Consider the following 22,143-nt stretch of genomic DNA (forward strand, 5'->3'; position numbering starts at 1 on the left):
AAAGTGCAACCGACAAGTCAACACTCCACAGAAGATTAAGTTTGCCATTTCAAATAGGGGTTTTTTTTCTTTGTTTTTTTTTTCTGTAGCACAAAAATTAAACAAAATGAAATGTCTTTTAAAATTTTTAATTGCACTAAATGACAGCAAATAGTAAATCCCTATCAATATTTATATGGCTTTGAACGAGGATTCAGATAAACATACAAAAGGTAAAATAACACATTTGGCTTGCAAAAAATAATATACTGCAAATAATGCAGCAAAGCTAACCCTCTATGGAGAAAAACAAAGAGTCAGACACTTCATAACTTTGTTAATCCTAAAACAATACAAACAACAGAACACACCCATTCACAATGTTTTTACCTTTCAGAGACTCTTTTAAAGCAGCACTTTGTGTTTGTTGCACTACAGCAGCAGTCTGCATATCTGAAATGTTATTTAAAAAAGCCATCCTAAGTTACCCAGCTCTCTGTGCGCATGCGTTTGACTGAGGGATCTTCCTGGTTCTCGGTCTCTGGTGATGATCGACTGCTTTGTCCTGATGATGCGGCAACTGTGTGAGAGTCCAGCCGCTGGTCCTCACGGTCACTGCCCTCATATGAACTACCAGAAGAGCTGAAGCTCTCAGCAGGAGAGCGGCCCACTTCTTGTCTGGAGTTGGGCCGAGGCCTGGGGTGGATGGTGTGGTACAGCGAGGGGCCGGCATGCTCTCTTGGAGGGGAGATGGGCTCTGATTTGATGCTGATGGAGTTGCTGGAAGAGTCCGAGGCCTGAACTTGAGGTTGTGTGGTTCTGGAAAGAAACAAGACAACTAAGATGGTTATTAGTACTATGTTATTTACACTACTGTTTAAAGGTCTGGAGTCACTAAGACAATGTTTTGAAAGAAATAAATATAATTTTGTTTAAAAAAAAATAATTTATCAAAGGTGACAGTAATGTGTAACACTGTTCTTTTAAACTTTCTATTTATCAAAGAACTCATCCCAAACTTTATTTATCAATTCCTATTTATCAGTTTCTTTATAATGTTATTATAATAACTTTATATTTATCAGTTTCTATGATAATTATTATTATAACTTTATATTTATATAAGAACTCATCAAAACAATATATATAATTATCATAATTTACACAAAAATGTTAAGCAGCTCAACTAGTTTCAGCATTGAAAACAATAATTGTTGAGCAGGAAATCAGCGTATCAGAATGATTTCTGGAGGATCATGTGACACGGAGGAAGTATGCTGAAAAGAAAATACAGTTTTGCTTCACAGGAATAAATTACATTTGAAAATAAATTCAAATAGAATCCAGGTTTTTTTTTTATTGTAACAATATTTCACAAAATTAGTTTTTTTTTTTAATGTTTTTGATTTAATAAATGCAGCATTGGCAGGCATACTGTAAGAGACATGAGAGAAAACATACAAAAATACCAATACCAAACTCAACAACAGAAGTGATTGTCTTGAAGTCGACATGAAAACTAAATTTGCATAGTTAAAGACATTATGTTTTACATTTAGTATTATTGGTCTTATTGTGCATGATTCATAAAATGCAGGTTATTCGAAATAATTAAATGTTAGCAAAAATAATAAATGTAACTGTCTCTGAAACAAAACAAAAATTTTGTAAAAATAAAATAATAAATAAATAAAAGTAAAATGGTTTATGAATGCTGGTTTAGGTAGTTGACGAGCTGAGCTAGGTGGGACTTCCCTGAGCTATTTGAACCAACAAAAAAGAGCCTGATCCACTAACCTATTATAGAAAACTGGTATGGATTAGGTAAAGGTTACCTTTTACCTTACTTCATCGTAGTTTCATAAATGTGATTTTCCAGCTAGTCAAACTTACTCTGACCTAATAAATTGTTTCACTTTTTTTCAAATCAGGTATAAAATCCGTCTGCAGTTTAACACTCTAACACATGGGTGAATGAAGGAAATGCATGCCATATTGTGGCATCAGACCTCAATCCCACAGTCTAACCTCTGAGCACTGAAGCCTGGCTGACCATGTTGACTGTGTTTCCATGAAGACCCTGATGCTGATGTGACAGCATCTGGGGAGCTGAAGCTGTGTGAAGAACTGGGCTCTGTACTGCTCAGGGCAAAATCTATAAGAAACGAAAGAGTTAAAAAGTACAATAGTCATTCAGTAGTGTCATGAGGTCCAGAATCTAGTATTATTAGATGATTTATTATGTATAGGTCAATTATATATACCCGTACTGAATGATGAGGTCATGGCTGAGTATACAAGGCCCTGAGGATGCAGACTGGGGGTTGCCATGGATACCACAGGCGTAGTCAGTGATTGGCTGGACTGAGAGTTCCCTATTTGCTGGTGTTTAAATAAACAAAGAACACAGTGGAAACAACAGGGGTTGATTTGTGTGAAGGAGAAAGCTGCTTACAGACAACAATAACACTGTATTATTAATTAATTTTTATGTTTTCTCTTCAAAATGATCAGTGTTGACAGTGTAATCAGACTACCATACATCACTTACAAAAGTTGGAGCTGATATTATAAGTGCAGCTAATTAGCTAACATAAAAAACACCAAAAAATCTGGGCACTTTAGCCAAACTTAAGATGACTAAATCTCACTATATTAAAAAAAAAAAAAAAAAAAAAACACAGAACAGAACAGAACAAACAGAGCAAAACAAAATAACACAATAAACAAAATGAACAGAAAAAGCAGACAAATTAAAACAAACACAACAAAGCAATGCAAAAATAAAACAAAAATAAATGAATGAATGCAAAAAAACAAACAAACAACAACAACAACAACAATAAGAGGAATCGAAACAGAACAAAACAAAGCAAATCAAAAACAAGTTTAAAAAAGAACAAACAACAAAACAAAGAAGAACAAAGCAAAAATATAATAAATTATGTACACAGATTTGTCTTAAATGTCTTAATCATATTTGGGACTAGATTTTCTGTTAAATATTGTTTTAACTAAAAACTGCAGTGTATAAAGGTTTCAGTGATTTTAATGTTTCTCTGAACCACTAGATGGCCTGTAACTAGCATGTAACTGTTAAACAAAAGGCAGCTGTAACAATACTGATTTTCTTACATTTCTTATGACCTAGTTAATGAGTCATTTTTAAAAAGCTTTTCTGAATTAAATATAATCAAATTCCCCTTACCAAATGTTTCTTTCCTTCCTCTTGCGGCTTGCAAGAAATAGATTTAAGGACAGTTTCAGACATCAATACTTTCTTATTGTCAGGATGTTTCTCTGGCACACTGTAGATATGTTGTTGATGGCACACAAAACAAATCTCACCAGTGAAGAGACAGTACGCTTGCACACAGGAGGAATGAGCACTCTGAGATCAGGTTTATGGCCCCCTGCTGACGACGCTTGAGATTTTGTCGAAACAACTCTTCCCATACGGTTTCCTTCCGAACTGCCAACAAATCCATTGGCTGAATGAGGCACAACAAAAGGGATATTATTACAATTTGGGTGAGGTATAGGTTAAAAGTGTGTGCTTATATCAAAAACTTACAACTTAGGTGGGGTGGATCAGTAAGAACAAAATAATAATAAAAAAAAAGATTAATATTATTGGCATTCTAAGGCACACTAAAAAAATGTGGGGGCAGAAATTTTTTTTAATGTTCTTTGAAGAAGTCTCTTGTGTTGCATCAAGGCTGCATTTATTTGATCAAAACTACAATAAAAACTGTAATATTTTGAAATATTATTACTATAATATAATAGTAATATAAAATATATATTATATAATATTATAAAAAAAAAAAAAAAACATTATTTATAACCTGGACCATTTCATTAACTGACAAATCAGGAACGCAGAAAGGACAAGTGGTGGATAAGGAAATAAATTTTTCCTGCATGAGGTCACGACTTCGCGTCCTGACCACAACAATCACCATCCGTGATTAACACGTACTGTAATATACACATACAGGATCTGCCACATTCTCAGCTACTTTCATTTATATGCTACATATAAGTGCAGTACAGTATAGTTTCAACTTGATGGCTTCATACCCATAATACAGTAAATTACAGTAAACTATTTACACATCCAACCCTTTAAAAACATTCGCATGATTTGTGGATGGTTTGTAATTTTATCTTTCATTTAAACAGAATTGCACAGCATGCAGGGAAGTAAATCACATGTTTAATGTGTGTTCTTTAAATAGACTGGCACCTTAATTGAACTTTATCATTACATTCGGACACATTGTATAAGTTAACCAAAAAAGGAAGTACCTACCCACATAACTGGAGTGCACACCATTTGGAAGAGTGGCGCCTTGCATCCCATCTAAACATATGGATATTAATTAAACAATCGAAACCCTTGTATGACCCTTGTATAAAGTGATAGTTCACCCCAAAATGAAACTTTGTTATCATTTACTCACCCTTAAATTGTTCCTAACCTGTATGAATTTATTTTTTCTTTTGGATGATTAAACAGGTGAGATGTTGTTCCTGCTTTGGCTTTGGCTTTGCCTCCTGAAGTGTCCCTGGATCAATGCCACTTTGCACCCTGATAAGATATGCTGGATGCTTGTCTTTATGTTGCCACACAGCGGGCAGCCTACCTTGTCTCCAAACCACTGGGTGAGGTTCCAGGGGCATGGGATGGTGTCAAAGGTTGCCTTTAACAGAAGCTGAGCCTGGACTGCCACGTACTCCAGTTATCTGCCCAAGTAATGCGCCTGTTCACAGTCACATCCCATTGCGTCCAGGCTCCTTGACTGCCATTGGATATGGCCTTTACTCCTGCTCCAGCCTGGTAATTTCCAGGTCTCCTGCTGCCTCTTGGTGGCTTTAGACCAGAGCTGCTGTGGTGCTCCCCAGCCTAGGCTACCCTGACCGGTCTGGACTAACCCCATCACCTCTTGATTTCCTAGTCCTTTAGCTCCAGAACAATCTAGCTCTTACTTGTACCCTAGGCTGATGGATTTGATGGGGAGCTCCAGCATATTCCGGCCAAAGAGACTTTCAATCCCAACCAATTTTGAATGTAGCTATTGGCAAGGCTGTCCATCCTGCTAACCTCCGGAATAGTAATAATTTTACGGACCTTTAGAGGCCACAGCACACGCTGGTTTAATGCGTGCTGGTAGCACCACACTTTGTGCTTCCCAGGCAGATGGCTTTGCTCAATTCTTGACAAGCCCACTGCAAGTTGTTGCCTGGCTAGCTTCCCCATCTGCATGTCAGATAAATCTGTGGTGTACTGCATTACCAAGCTTCTCAATGGTTCCAACAACGAAGATGGTCCTGACATACAGCACACCTTTCCTTATCGAGAGACTTCTTGATTTTTCAGCCTTGCTCTTCATTCTTGTCCATTTAAGCAGCTCGTCAAAGCGCTTGAGGAGCCTGGTCATGTATGGAGCCGTCCGAAGGGTGCCTGTTACATCATCCATGTAGCTCTTCAATGGTGGAAGCCTCCTGCCTGATGGTAGCTTGATACCCCTTACTACTTGCCTGGCTCCTCTGAGGATTACCTCGAAGGCAAAAAAAAAAATTGGATGGGGGATATGGCACACCCCATGGCCATCCCGCAATCCAACCATTGCTATCCTGTTGATTAGCCTTCCAGAGTAAAGCACATGTGCAGGTTGCTGAAGTATAATGTGATAATGTTCTGCAAACAACCTGGGACATTAAAGAATTCCATGGCAAATTATAGCAGCTTGTGCAGCACTGAGCCATATGCACTGGCAAGATCTAGCCACACCACATGCAGGTCGCTCTTCTCCCTCTTTGCATGCTGAATTTAATCCCAAATCACAGAAGAATGCTTGATACATAAAGACAAGCCTGGGATTCCGACCTTCTGGTAGCTTGCGTCAATGCATCCATTCCCCATGATAAAGTTGCTCATCCTCCACGTTCAACAAGGCAATGTTTCAGAACTGGTTGATTGTATTGGAGTTCTGCTCTTTGGGAATGAACACACCAACAGCTTGTTGCCACTCTGCTGGGACTTTTCATGAGCTACCACAGTATCTTAACCACCTGGGGGCAGCTCTTGTACAGCTTATATGGAAGCCCATTAGTCCCGGGGGCTGATGCTGACCATGCCTTCTTGATAACCTCCTCCACCTCTCGTAACTTAGGTGGGCATCTATCAAATGGCTCTGTCGGTAGGGCTGGATGTTGTACATACTCTGGGGAGCCGAGCAGTGTAGCCACTCTTTGCAGCTTGGCAGAGATTTGTTTAAGTTCGTCCCACAGCTCCTTCAGGCCAACTTTTTCCTTGGGTGCCACTTTCCTTTAGTTCCGGCAGAGCTGATTCTCAATCTCCCTTTCTCTCCTTGCTTTCCTTGGGGCTGTGGGCTCCTTCCTACTGACCTCGCCAAACCTCCCTGTGCATTCTTCAAAGGTGATCTTTCCAAGGCTCTTAAGGTTTTTCTTGACACTGCTTTGCAACTCAAGCTCTAACAGTTGACTCCTCTAACAAGCAATCCAATCATTTGCCTTAGGCCACTTGATCTTGTTGAACTAACCTGGTTGCTTCCTCATTGGCTTTGTGGGATGTACTTCTGGTGGACTGGTATCCTTGTTTTCTCTGGGTACCTTCTCCATCATGCAGTTTCCTTTAACTTCTACAGACATCTCAGTTACACTGGGTCCTGCGGCACTGTGGTTGCAATCCTGGCTTTGGGTCCCAAGTATCTGACCTGCTTGAGCAGAGCAAGTTCGCTGGTCTGTCTGACTTCTACACTTCTACACTTATTGAACACGAAAGAAGATATTTTGAAGAAGACTGTTAACCAAGCAATTGACAGTACCATTGACTTACATAGTATGTAAACATTACACTATAGAAGTCAATGGCTACCAAACAGTTGACACTAGCCATTGACTTTCATAGTATGGGAAACAATACCATGGAAGTCAATGGTTACTGTTAACTCTTTGGTTACCAACATTCTTCTAAATATCTTCTTTTGTGTCCAACGGCTGAAAGAAATTCATACAGGTTTGGAATAAATGGAGTTATGACTGAACCAAAGCAATGGCAATCCCATGATATTTAGATATTTACCAAGGAAATAAATGATCAGCATATCAACCACTATATTTACATGGTATTCCAAGTATCCTCAAAATACAACATGGAATTACTATTGTACACCACAGCATTATTATGTATCATGTGCAGGAAACCACATCATGATGGTATTGCATTCAAAAGCACATGGTAATGATGAACAATAGATACTGACCCATGACAGCAGTGCTGTTGTTGCTCTGGGGAGTGTTGGAGGATACAGACAGTACATTCGTCCCGCTGAGGGATACTGGGGTGTCCAGAGAGTTGTCTGTACTGTAGGACAGGATGGTGGGGTTTGTGATGGGCAAAGTCAGCGGTATCGAGTAACTCTGCTGACCCAAAGCAGCCGGCTGATAGAGACAGAGAAGATGATGTGAGAGAGATGTCAAGGGATTAGTTAGATTAAATAGCAGAGGTTGCCTTTTTTGGATGCTTTTAGGGTGTTGCTGCCTACTGTGTGCAGGCGCTAGAGTGTTTGGAGTGATTGTAACGGTGTTGCTATGTAGTTTTTAAGGTGGTGTGGTGAGCATTTGAAGAGTCAAAAAAAGGTCCTAAACTTTTGAAAAGTAGTGTAGTGTAACAGGGATGCCAAGATGAAAAACATACATTACACTTTTCTTACAATTTTGTGATTTCTCATCATGTTGTCAAACTCTTCATTAATCTTCTGATATTTCTCCTCCGTGTGAGTCGTGAGGACATATGAAGCTTCTGGATCTGGGCTGTCACAACCTCTTTGTTCCTTCTTGTTCAGCACCTGTAGGGAACAGCACAGACGTACAATATGATGGCATTAAAACTCTAACATTCACTATAATATTCAATGTCTATATGCAAAAAATACAAATATAAGGCTAGTCTGCTTGAAATGTTGATTATTTTTCTTTGAAAATACATTTTACTTTTATTAATTATAAACCAAAAGCAAAATACAGTATTCAGCTTCACTAAATACTACCTTCTATTTTTTTATAGCATGTAAATAAAGTAGGCATAATTATGTTTCTAATAGTAGAGTCTTATATTGTTGTCATGTGACCTCATCATATTGCATATATAATAAAAAAAAAAAAAAAAAATTATTTTGGATATTTTCGTACCTATTACTGAACATTACAGTCCTAAAGCAAAAGTGTGAGTGCAGGACAGTAGACTGAGGACCTTCTTGCAGGAGTTTAAGAGCCTTTATGAAAGTGAATGGAAATCAGAAGCTTATCTCATCCTCAGGCGTCTGTAATGTTGAAACTCTGTGCTTTAAAGTTATAACTGGGCCTTACATTACACGTGACTCAGATAGAGGTTGAAAAGTTCAGATAAGAGGTTGTGACTCTCAATTAATCTGATAAACAAATTTAGGTGTTGATATTATGGAGATCAAAACCAAAATGTGATATGCAGTGAAGATTTTTGACTAGATCTATCACACTCAAATCATTATCATTGGCTACAGGAAGTCCAGGTTGAAGAAGTTAATGCACTTTATGACCAATTTCCTGGTCATTCAGTAATCAATGCAGAATGGATTTGCTATGGTCAAACTCCAATAAAAATAAATAAATACAAAAGTACAAAATTACACAAAATTCACTTAGAAATCACAACTAAATCTCTTCAGAAATTGTAGAGGAGACGCATACTGTACGAGAAACAGGCTTCTAAAGCAAAAATAACAAATCCATCATTAATTAAGGGATTTCAAACCAATGCTGTTTCTGGCTAAAAAAACCATGATCCATAATAACGCTTCCACCAGCAACAAAATCCATCCCCTGTTGTCCTCGAACATCAATACCCACCGACATATTTGTTTAGAACTTGTAACTTCACCTGTGCATATTTCTCCCTGATTCAGATGAGATTTTCAATGGAGAAAGAAATATTATGGATTATGGACTGTTTTTGCCTGAACTACTGTTTTAAATATAGCAATGGCTTAACGGTGGATTTGTTTCTTAGAAACATGCAGTTTTTAAATTCACTAGATGTTGCTATCAGCTTTTTGGTCTCTCATTCCGACGGCACCCATTGACAGCAGAGGATCCACTTGTGAGCGAGTGATGTAATGCGCAAGTTCTCCAAAATCTGCTCTGATGAAGAAACAAACTCATTTATATCTTGGAAGGCCTGAGGGTGAGAACATTTTCAGTAAACTGTCATTTTTGGGTAAACTTTTCCTATAACGCCGAGGTACAATTAATTGTAACTTAGAGGCAGGTTGAATACTTTTCTCTCTCCTTAGATGACCCTCCTTATCGATCTTTAAAAGAATTTCTATTTGGATACATATTATAAGTTATTATCAAATTAAAGTGGCAACTGGGATCAAAATTCCTGTAGGCAAATCACAACTTCAGTAGTAAGTGTGTAGCACACATAATTTTATTTTTATTCAGAATGCATTTCTGGTACACATAAGTGATTTGTGATTCATGGAGGCCAATGAGAGCAGCTCTCGCCAAGAGTTCCACTTCTTTGACTGATAGTATCTCAGGTTTCCTCAGTATGAATGTTGGATAAGACTGGATCCTTATTTTTAGCTACAACCAATTAGCACCACTCAAAAACAATCTGTTCACATGACTTCGGCACCAGCATTTAGCTACAGATAGCTAGACATTGAACACACATTCACTATTTCCTTTAAATCTGGCATCTGTACAGAAACTTGCATCACAGGAATGAATTACATTTCAAAATATATTCAAATAGAAAACTATGGAAGCCCTTTTCTGGCAGGAAATAATAATAATAAAAAAAATTGCAACTCTATAGCTCAAAATTCTGACTTTTTTTTCACGCAATTCCTAGTTTAAATTTCGCTATTCTGACTTCTTTTTTTTTTTTTTTTTTTTCAGAATTCTGAGTTTAAATCTCGTAATTGTTTTTTTTTTTTCACCATGGAATAAATAATAATAAAAGGTAATAGAATAACCTTGGCCACTATCACATGTTAATTATAAATAGAGCAAATGCATGTGAAAATGAATATGTAATTTGAGCACATGCCTCACTGAAGACAGTGATCTATAATTACTTCAGCCTGCATGCTTGAAATGTGGCCCAAATGTTTGCTAACTGTATTACAGCATCAGTAAATGCACCCCGCATCTCCAGATGCTACGACATGCATTAGTGTAATCTGTTCAAGGGCGTTCTGTGAGAGATTCAATCAGATATGGGTCATAAGATTCAGAATGAATCAAGATCACTACTGTGGAATGTCACAAGCACATAGCAATTAAGATTTTATTCTGCTTTTGAAGTTCCCACGTTGTCAAAAATGTGTAGCCACTTACTTCTACAATGTCTGAGTTGGTTCTGCTCTCGTGAGGCTCGTTGTATTCGGTGTACTTGAGCAAGACCTTGTCCATGTCTGTGCTGGCGTACTGGAAGAGCTTATTGGAGCGGTTAAAGATAATCAGGGCTATTTCACAGTCACACAGAACACTGAGCTCATACGCCTTCTTCATTAGACCAAACTTCCTCTTTGTGAACGTCACCTAGGAAAACGACAGGAGAAATATCAGAAAGCTGTATATGTTATCCTTATGGTCAACGATATCAACTACGGAGTTTCAGTAATATGTTTAACATCTGTTGACTGATGTGGATTTTGTTACAACTGGTTTTGCCTAGATTGAAAAACTATAACTTACGTATAACCTACATTTACTTATTATAAGTGTTAATCTTTATATTATCATTTAAAATGTTGGGGTCAGTAAGTCTTTTTTTTTTTTTTTTTGAAAGAAATTAGTAATTTCATTCTACAAAGACATTTTAAATTGGTCAAAATTGGTTTTCAACATTGATAGTAATAAGAAATGTTTCTTGAGCAGCAAATCAGCACATTAGATTGATTTCTGAAGGATCGTGAGACACTGAAGACTGGAGGAATAAATTACATTTTAAAATTTAATAAAAAATAGAACACAGTTATTTTCAATTGTAATAATACTTTATAGTGTAACCGTTTTTGCTGTATATTTTATCAGATAATACAACTTTGGTGGGCATAAGAAATTTGGGTAGCACTTTATTTTACAGTCCTGTTCCTCATGTACATACTATGTACTACTTATAGTAATTACAATAACTATGTAATAATAACTAGGTACTAACCCTGAACCTACCCCTAAACCTAACCCTACCCCATGTAGTTACCTTGTGTTACCAGAACTCTCTTAGATAAATACACTGTAAGTTCACTATAAGTACATGTTAGTACACGTACTGTAAAATAAAGTGTAACCGAAATTTCTTCAAAAACGTAAAGAATTTTTACCAACCCCAAACGTTAAAAGGGTAGTTTATAAAATTACATACAACTCTTTTTTTAATACTCTATCAAGAATGACTATGGTACTATATTGTTTTTATTATTATTATTATTTGTATTTTTTCTGAGTGTATGTTTCTGATGGGACCCAGCTGTTAGGGTTGCCAGATCATCTCATGTTTCCTGCCAATTATCACCCTCCCTGAGGAATCTCAAGCTTGCTGCCACTTCACAGCTGAGAACCACATTCTTACAGCAAACACTGAGAACAAACTCGTTCGATGTTTGTTGTCAATGTCACGGTGTAAAATCACATCTGAGATGCTCAAACACAGCGTTCTATTTAGAGTGTGAGGGGATTATTGATTTTGGATAAGAAAAAAATGGTTCATTCAACCAAACTATAATCACGTTATTTATATGTGGATAAAGAGTAATCAGGGTCCAAAAGAATGAAAGCAACAAAAATATAAAAATGTATTTACTATTCTATAGAATTGAAAGACAACAGTATCAAAATGACCATGGTTTTACCATTTTTTTAGGGCATGGTACCATAATAAGACCATTATTCTTTTGACAAACTGCTACCATTTGTTTTTTGAAAACTGAAAAAAAGAAATGTTCATTGATGGTATCCTATGAAAATACCATGGTACTTACTTTATTTTTATTTCCTTACATGGTACACGATGATACTTCCAGGAATACACATTGTACAATCATGGCACATATTTTTAAATAAGTGAAGAATGACAATACCATGTTTTTCTTGATATGTTACTATGGAGGTAATATGTTTTTTACACTTTGGAGTACAATATAAATACCACACTACTGTATATGAATACAGTACTCGCATAGAATTTATAAAATACAATGCAATTACCATCTGATGTACTATATTGTGTACTAAGTAAATTCAAATCAGCATATTAGAATGATTTCTATTATTTTTCAGGATCATGTGACTTTGAAGACGAGTAATGATGCTAAAACTCCAGCTTTGCATCACAGGAATAAATTACATTTTAAAATACATATTTTTTTAATATATATTGTTTTGTGCAGCCTTGGTAAACATAAGAGACTTCTTTCAGAAACATCAAAAACTATGGTAACAGCTAACGTTTTTTTTATAAATAAATAAATAAATAAATATATATATATATATATATATATATATATATATATATATATATATATATATATATATATATATATATATATATGTATCATGCTATCACTTAGAATATATCAAGGCTTTCTATAAAATGGCTAATAGTGAATTATTGCACTAAGACTATATAGTAAACTAACCCCATACAGTACAGAGGGATTATTCATGTATATAGGAATCTACAGTATTTCGACATATGCATGTCACGGACTAAAAACCTTCAGTGTAAATCACTGATCAAAAACACTGTGTGTACCAAAAATACTCTCCTGAACAAGAGCGCCCAGACTACATAGGGTTTGTGGTGCGGGTTGGTATTTTAAATTTAGATCACAGTACAGACTGGACAAATTCAGGCCTGTCCCTGTGGTTTTGCTGTGAGTGATGGCCGTCAGGGGCAGAGAGAGACACTGTACAAGGCCTCAGTCTGACCGGTCTCCTAATGAGAGATGTGGAGCCCAGACCTGCTCTAATTACTGCGACCACAGCACAGGGACTGCAGCGCACTGAGGAACCCAGACAAGAGCTCCTGTGTGCAGACGCACGGAGGAGGGTCAGCCCGGTCCCAACACGACACACCCAGAGTCTGACCGGTACATTCATTAAACACGCTTAAGAGACACGGGGCGCTCCTGAGCGAACATTTGGATATATAAATCATTTGTTAACAGATTTAAATCATGATTGCTAGGAATGAAGGTGTGCGAGGTTCCCTCTGCTCCAATGGTCAAATTAGAGTTTAAGATATCTTTAAAAAAAGCCTCTAAACAGGTACAAGTCATCGTTTTCTGACATAAAACTAATGGTAATGCAACTGGCTGTATCCAGTGATAACAGATGCCATTGATTATGAATCAAAATCATAAGGATTTTAATTTTTCTGAATGCTTTACAATTCCATTTATTTATTTTTTACTTTTTAAAGGATGCACTATAAATCTAATTGTGGTTCAGTGAAGAAACACTCCAGCGTATTCATTCTCTCTTGTAACATTATAAATGCTTTTACTTGATCATAATTGGTCAATTTAATGCATTCCTGCTGAATAAGAGTTTTAAATTCTTTATAAAACACTTTCAAACTGTAGTGTATATATTTAATATATACATTTTTTCACAAATGACAGATTAAATGCACATTTATCTTTAACCCGAAAGCACCGATAGATTTTCTTATTGCAGTTTTAGTTTTGATTCATGTTGCAGACATCTTCATCTCACCTGTCTGTTTCTCTCGTCCATTATGCGGGTAATCTGGATCTTCTTCCGCCCCATTCTCACTTTGCTTATCTTTGCTAATCAGAATCCTCTTTTCTTTCCAGTGATTATGGTACAGTGGACTATTTTTTGGTTTTACTGCATCGTAAGAAAACACCTCCTCTCTGCATTCTTCACCACACCAGAACCTGCGAAATATGCAAGGAGACAAACAAAGCTTTTATAGAAATCTCAATTTACACAAATACCACAAACAGCACAGATGGAAGTCAAAAGTGAGTGAAGACTAAACAAATCGCAAGCAACGTTTCAGTGTCACCTGCAGCATAATCAAACACACATGTAGTCTGATTTGCTGGCTGGTGTAAACAGCATCAGTATTACGCTAAACCCACCGGATTATGGGGGCAGGAAAAGTACTGTAACAGCATTTCTCATTAACATGGATTCAAGCCATCTTGTTTCCAATTAAAACCACATCATACAGCTACTGTTGCACATAATCTACCACAATCCCATGTAAATCTGATATTACGACATGTAATCTGGGCAATCCTGATAGAAAACCATCCATCATCACATCACAGGCTGACATTGCCTTCCAGAGCGGTAATATACATCCAAGACAGAAATAAAATAATTCCATGAAGGTTTTATTTTTGCTTGCATTTACTCCTCACTCAGTAAGCCTCCCAAAAAAATATAAGAACATATCAAAAACATTTCAAAAGATATAAAAAGTGGCTACAAGTGCCTTTTTAATAGCATATCCTCCCAAACCTGTTTTTAGAGAATTCCTGCCTGGTGTTCCCAGTGAAGGAGCAGATCTTGAGATCTGATGGATGAAGACAAAGGAACAACACCCGTATTCCTGCACTTTCACACCTTCCCGCTCTTCTCCACAGTTACCAGGGCAACCAACAGATGCCTTACTTAGGATCTATCAACTCTTGTCTAAGTGAAAAAAGAAGGAGCCAGTGCGAGAAAATAACACTGTGTATTTTAGCAATAATTTTACACTGAGTCTCTTGTATATTTAGGACTGTGCATTAAAATGTAAATTTTGTCTCTCACTTACTTACACTTATGCTTTTGGCAGACACTTTTATCAAAAGCAATATGCAATCTGCAGTCAAGGTATACAATTATTTATTACAGATGTATTCATTCCCTGGAAACCAAACCCATGAGCTTGCCATTCCTTGCACCATACTCTTTGAGCTACGCAAATACTTATACGTTATATATTTACCAGGACTGCATGTTTAAAATTACTTAAAATAATAATAATAATACATTATGTTTGTACAAATTATTTTTATTTCATTGATGATACTAATGCCATTTTATTGTTAATACCTGTACGTTCCCTAGTGTAAAAGAGAGAGAATGCATGTAGGAATGAAAGAGGGTTTGCATCAGTGGTTAATAAAACACCACTTTTCCTAAAATGCAAACAGCTGCATGTTCAGTTCATTCAGTGCATTCTGTTTCCATATACATCTTGAAAAAAAAGAAAACATAAAAAAAGTATATGTATATCATCACTGCAATTCAAATCATCACTAATTTGAGGTCCATCCACACAGAGTCTGTTTAATTAATTTACATTCCCATAAAAGGAGCTGAAAGATGCCCTGCTCCACAGATAAAAACATCACTTACAATGAGTTACTTAAAAACGGATGAATGTTTCCAGCAGACCAATGCAATTCCATCAGAAACACAACTGGCATTGTCATACAGCACACAGACATGACATAATATTCCCGTAGTGCTCTGGAGCTGAGTAAATGTCTGGCCTCTTTACATAAATCATTTTTACAGTAACTCACTACACAAAACATGGACACAGCATTAAACCCTGTGGTCTTATATGAAGACAACTGCATCCAACCTACAAGGCCTCGTCTAGTAATTAAGGGTTGTGTGATTGTTTCCATAATAAATGCAGACTGACACAGCTACATCTGGCTTCAGGGGCCTGTTGCATCTTATTTCTTTATTGTTGAACATTTTATTAAATATCCATGTTTTTGCTATTCAAAAAAGATCTGCATAAGAAATTATTTCTATTATGATGTAATTTAACTAGACTGTTTTAGGACATTACTGCCAGAAACATTCATTTCTGTAGATATATTCAGACAGATTGCTTTACAAAACACTGAGCTTCTTGAGTTTTTGGAAATGTAATCAGGGTTTAATTGTAGCCTACTTGTTCTGGACTGGTTTAGTTATAACTCACGACTGCCTGATGAACTCCTGTAAATTTGGAGTCAAATGTTTATATTAAATTTCATCATTCATCATGCAAATATTTGGGGTTGATTTTTGTTATGCTCAACAAGAAGTCCCGGACGTAAGATCTATACTGACAGACTCCATCCTGCTGTGCTTCTTCATGATATCATAAAGCTCACACTGAGGACTAATGTATGCTAATCTCACGTTGACTCTGAATTAGTTAGACTCAGGAATGTCTAGACCTGAAACCAATTTATTTATTTTTTTTCCATTTGATTCCTCAAATCAAAAACAGCATATGCATGGATGCATACAATGTGAGCAGTGGCAAAATGATCAGTTTTCTATCCTCTTTCCACATATTGATAACTCTGATCTGTTCCAGAAGAAAGTCTTTAGTGATTGCAATAGCAACTGGAGTAGATATACCAAATATTGACTACATTGTTTGAACAAACAGATAAGATTTCATACAGTCACTCCTAAACATTAGATACAAAAAAAAAAGTGAACAAAAGCCCAGATCATGGAAAATTCCCCCTGGATGGAAAGAATTCCTAACAAACCTCTAACATTTTACAACAGCAAAAGACGACAGACCCTCAACTCTATGAAGAAGCAACTTCTACGAGAACAGTTCCTTCATAAAAATACTGGCATGAAATTCAGTTTAAGGTCACACGAAAGATCCTTAACAGATCTAGAGAGGATTGCTTTGAGGAATAGGATTAAAAAAGGACTAAGCCAATTCCAATTAGATCAGGAAACCTCATGTGATTCTCCATACCGACAAGGACAAAAATGTCAAAAGACACAACAATATGAGTGGAGTGAACGTGTGAATGGAACTGCGCTTAAAAGAGTCAGATGCAGAACAAATTCCAAATTCTAATTGGATTCTAAATCTCAGATAACTGGTCATTATCACAAAATAAAGCCCGTTTATCACCTTAAAGACAGTTGCTTTGTGATTGTGATCAGCTGACTGTACATTATCATGCTTATTAGATGGTCATTTATCAAATAGACATAAAATACTGTTTTGGATATAAATTATTTTATAACATGAGAAGAAATACACCACCAAAAACTAAGAAATCGGTATCAACGGTCATTATGCAGAAAGATTTAACTGCAGAATGGCATGACTGACCAATCAAAGTCAAGTAGGCTACTGCAAAAAGCCATGTAATAATAGAGGAAAATCCCACTGTCGCTCTGCAAATTTTGCAGGCAAATTTCAACAGAATTGATTTCAATAGAAATCTGTCCAACTGAAAGTTTATCATCTTTGATAATCAAAATGAATGAAACGACTAATGAAAATAATTTCTTCATGCCTGGCTTGAATATAAATCTACACCCTTATCTCATTTAGTTTACAGTGTATCATGAATATGCAAATTAGTCCCCACCTCCACTCAGTCACACCAGCTCTGAATACGGCTCCACTTTCACAAAGTAAAGCCTACACAGTGGCAAGTGATATAAATGGCTGAAACAGAAACTGAATCCACTGAGGAAGAGTCACAAGTCCTACAAGTCCATGTATCAGAATGCAAATGCATTTTATGTATCACTCTCTACAGCGCTGAACACATAACGGTAACTGATATCATTAGCCTCTGACTTGACTACATTATCAAACAGCTAACAATGTGTTACTAATGTTACACTAACCATGCTCACGTTCTCCATCTCAGACAGCTACCTTCTAAAAATCAACATCCTTAGATGGAAACGCCCACAAGTTAATGAGATTGATTTACATTCTTCTGACAACAGGGAACCGGAGTTGTTTCAAACTGGATTTATGAGCATTTCTTTGTCAGTTTTTAGTTGAAAATGCTCAGCATTGTTGTTGTTGACTGATGAATTATTACATGGGTTGTCTTTAAGCATATCACACACATCAGCTAGGCATGCAAACAATGTTAAAACTTGATTTTCACCACTTACAGAATTTTTATTAGAAGATGCTCCTACAAATATAATGCATAAACCGTTCCCTAAAGTTCTAAAACTTAGCGAGATATAATTGAACAATAACACAATATGCCATGTGGCTCACAACATAAATGTATCCTGTATTATACTGTATTTTAAGCACTGGACACCAGCTCACGAGTAATAGAGCCTGGAGTAGCTGGCAGGCCAATCCCAGAGGCACAGCGCCAAGCCTCAATTCCTCTGGTTTGGCCACGATCACTGAATCCTAACAGTCAGTTTAATAAAGCGCACTCATGCTCCTTCCTCAAATCTAATGTAACAGTTTGATTTGGCAAAGCGCAGACGTTTCTATTTACACTTCACAAAAGCAAGCTTCACGGGACTGCAGGAAGCCAGATTGGGGAGCTAATATTTAGAGACAATTATATTTGATTTCTGTATTTAAGGAGTATAATTTCTGAAAGATGGTCGATCTATTTAGATTCAAACATGTGGAGCGGCGGTCAGGCAGAAGGCAGCCAGAGGTTTATGGCTCTGTTGTTGAATCTGACCCCATGTGAGCATGCAGTGATTTATTCTCAAGTAAAGGCAATTAAAAAATTGTAACACAGGCATATGTTACAGTAGGTCAGACATGCCGCTGATTAAATGTAATGCATTAAGTATAAAAGTTTAAAAGGGCCAGTATAACTATAAAGTCTAACTAGATTACAAATTCTGTGTCAATCTAGGTAAACTGACAATGTGAAGTAGTTGAATGCATCCTTCAAAGTGCACTTGAAAGAGAATCAATGACATTGTCAAAACTGACTTGATGCATAGACTTTTAATATTTGGAAGCAGAACACAGCTTTATAGTCTAAATGTTTGAATAAAATTTGCTTGTGATACATTTGTGTACTAAATAAACAATGTTAACACATTTGTTTAATAAACAGTTAAATTCCTAAAGTTAAGATTTATTACAGCATGCAGTACAGTGCTCCCCGAAAAGGATCTACATTTAATTCGCACCTGAAATCAATCTATAACAATATATAAAGTGGAATCAGTCAGTGGTATTTTGCAAAAATATTCAATTGATGTGATTTTTAGTGTTCAGACAGGTGTATTTGATTACTCTTTATGCCTTCAAAAATATTAAATAATAAATGCACATAAATGCCATTTGATATTTTCTTATCTAATGCAATGACATCATACATTAAGTTTTACTTAAGAGTCAATTTTGGGGCAATTAGTGCAAAGCATAAAATGCTGCAAAATGACAACATAGCCCATACACTCTTTGTATAATGTCGACTCAGCTCGGCACGGCTCGACTCGACTCGGTTTGGTCTCTGTCAATTCTTTGTTATCAGTTAGGAACCTAGGTGTGCTATTTGATCACAATCTTTCCTTAGAAAGCCACGTTTCTAGCATTTGTAAAACTGCATTTTTCCATCTCAAAAATATATCTAAATTACGGCCTATGTTAATCCATGCATTTATGACCTCATGGTTAGATTATTGTAATGCTTTATTGGGTGGTTGTTCTGCACGCTTAGAAAAACAAACTACAGCTAGTCCAAAATGCAGCAGCAAGAGTTCTTACTAGAACCAGGAAGTATGACCATATTAGCCCGGTCCTGTCCACACTGCACTGGCTCCCTATCAAACATTGTTTAGATTTTAAAATATTGCTTATTACCGTATTTTCCGGACTATAAGTCACACTTTTTTTCATAGTTTGGCTGGTCCTGCGACTTATAGTCTGGTGCAACTAATTAATCCAAATTAATTTGACATGAACCTAGAGAAATGAACCAAGAGAAAACATTACCGTCTACAGCCGCGAGAGGGCGCTCTATGCTGCTCAGTTCTCCTGTAGTCTGCACTGAAAACATAGAGCGCCCTCTCGCGGCTGTAGACGGTAATGTTTTCTCTTGGTTCTTGGTTCTAAATAAATGCGACTTATAGTCCAGTTCGACTTATATGTTTTTTTCCTCATCATGACGTATTTTTGGACTGATGCGACTTATACTCAGGTGCGACTTATAGTCCGAAAAATACGGGTACTTATAAAGCCCTGAATGGTTTAGCACCTCAGTATTTGAATGAGCTCCTTTTACATTATAATCCTCTACGTCCGCTACGTTCTCAAAACTCAGGCAATTTGATAATACCTAGAATATCAAAATCAACTGCGGGCGGCAGATCCTTTTCCTATATGGCGCCTAAACTCTGGAATAAACTACCTAACATTGTTCGGGAGGCAGACACACTCTTGCAGTTTAAATCTAGATTAAAGACCCATCTTTTTAACCTGGCTTACATATAGCTTACACATAGCATAGAACACTTCCCATACCACCTTATGTACTTGCTACATCATTAGAAGAATGGCATCTACGCTAATATTAGTCTGTTTCTCTCTTATTCCGAGGTAATTGTAGCCACCAGATCCAGTCTGTATCCAGATCAGAGGGTCACTGCAGTCGCCCGGATCCAGTACGTATCCAGACCAGATGGTGGATCAGCACCTAGAAAGGACCTCTACACCCCTGAAAGACAGCGGAGACCAGGACAACTAGAGCCCCAGATACAGATCCGCTGTAAAGACCTTGTCTCAGAGGACCACCAGGACAAGACCACAGGAAACAGATGATTCTTCTGCACAATCTGACTTTGCTGCAGCCTGGAATTGAACTACTGGTTTCGTCTGGTCAGAGGAGAACTGGCCCCCCGACTGAGCCTAGTTTTTCCCAAGGTTTTTTTCTCCATTCTGTCACCGATGGAGTTTCGGTTCCTTGCCGCTGTCGCCTCTGGCTTGCTTAGTTGGGGTCACTTCATCTACAGCGATATCATTGACTTGATTGCAAATAAATGCACAGACACTATTTAACTGAACAGAGATGACATCACTGAATTTAATGATGAACTGCTTTTAACTATCATTTTGCATATTGACACACTGTTTTCCTAATGAATGTTGTCCAGTTGCTTTGACGCAATGTATTTTGTTTAAAGCACTATATAAATAAAGGTGACTTGACATGACTTTAGAGTGGGCGGGATTATTCATCTTTGGTTATTTTTCATTCGCCGCCGATCCATCAAGCTCTCGCTGGATCCGCTCCTCTGCTATTGATGAGAGGAACCTCTGCACCTCCTCAACAGACAACAAAACAGCCATTTTTTGGCTGTGCTGACTTAAATATAGTGGTTCTGATGTGTTTGTGTCGCAAGTTCAGTGACGCAAGTAGTGACGATTCTCTCCGGCCAATCAGTGATAAGCAGAGTTTATATGTCATGTTTTGTTAACGGTATGGTTCACCTGGAACCCCAACTTTTTTGGTTATTTTGCAAGATCTTTGTTGTATGTATATGTATGTAAGGTATAGTTTGGTTGTTCTAATCTGATTTGAAAAATAATAATAATAGTAATAATAATAATAATAAAAAATTAAAAAAACTTGGAACCTCAACTGAACTGGTACTAAAAAAGTGAACCATACCGAACAGTACCACGCAGTGGAAAAGCGCCATAGTGAGTTACATATTCCTTGTGATTGTACAATGTAATTTGTTTTATTTTTGTACTCTATTATATCACAAGCCGATAAATAGCTATTGCAAATAACATATTTAAGCAAATGTAAAGAAAAATTATATATATATATATACACACACACACACACACACACACAAACGTGTTGAAGATATAGATAATGTCATGAATAAAGCTCCAACATAAGATTAAAGAGCAACTGAATAAACCAATTTCATGAACCAAAGTGGCAGCAACTTTCTACTTTCATCACGCCTAACATCACTTACAGATGCGTTCAATAACAAAAGCGCGTGAACGCCGGGCGTCACACAATTGCGCCTAACTTCATTTAAATGGGAATAAATCAGCGACTTAAATTTTTGTGAAATTACGTTACAGAATGTGACTGATCGGTGGTTTTAACCCACATTGCTGTATCAGAGAGCAGCTGATCTCTTACCTTCAGCCGGGCGCGTTCAGAGTTGGAGAAAGACAAAAGGAGCGCAAACCGAGCGGATGGATTCAAGCATTAGGATTGATGTGTTATCCCGAGTCATTCTTGCTCTCGTGCACGCGCTGCTGGATGATCCAGAGCTCCCAGCTCCTCCCTCCTACATCAGTGTCCTTCAGAGACCTTC

At 37.0% G+C, this 22,143-nt stretch overlaps 1 protein-coding gene across 1 annotated transcript; it reads right to left on the bottom strand.

Annotated features, from left to right (window-relative positions):
• Positions 1 to 109: 109 nt before the first annotated feature.
• Positions 110 to 22,138, bottom strand: LOC113102095 (myocyte-specific enhancer factor 2A-like). The gene is made up of 11 exons (XM_026265753.1): positions 21,966 to 22,138; positions 13,780 to 13,964; positions 10,396 to 10,599; positions 7,722 to 7,856; positions 7,272 to 7,449; positions 4,295 to 4,345; positions 3,328 to 3,470; positions 3,188 to 3,214; positions 2,244 to 2,361; positions 2,008 to 2,134; positions 110 to 798 (listed from the first exon to the last, which is right to left on the bottom strand). Exons 2-11 carry the CDS (start codon positions 13,831 to 13,833, stop codon positions 459 to 461), a joined length of 1,377 nt encoding a protein of 458 aa, XP_026121538.1. The 5' UTR covers positions 13,834 to 13,964; positions 21,966 to 22,138; the 3' UTR covers positions 110 to 458.
• Between the last annotated feature and the right edge of the window lie 5 nt (positions 22,139 to 22,143).

This window comes from Carassius auratus, unplaced genomic scaffold (assembly GCF_003368295.1).
Source record: "Carassius auratus strain Wakin unplaced genomic scaffold, ASM336829v1 scaf_tig00217687, whole genome shotgun sequence".
NCBI lineage: Eukaryota > Metazoa > Chordata > Actinopteri > Cypriniformes > Cyprinidae > Carassius > Carassius auratus.

Excerpts from the sequence above, each read along its gene's own strand:
- LOC113102095 (XM_026265753.1), bottom strand. The coding sequence starts at position 13,833 with ATGGGGCGGAAGAAGATCCAGATTACCCGCATAATGGACGAGAGAAAC. Across the intron at positions 4,346-7,271 it reads CAACAGCACTGCTGTCATGG|ATGGGATGCAAGGCGCCACT; the intron begins GTCAGTATCTAT and ends CCATATGTTTAG. Across the intron at positions 2,135-2,243 it reads GACCTCATCATTCAGTACGG|ATTTTGCCCTGAGCAGTACA; the intron begins GTATATATAATT and ends CGTTTCTTATAG.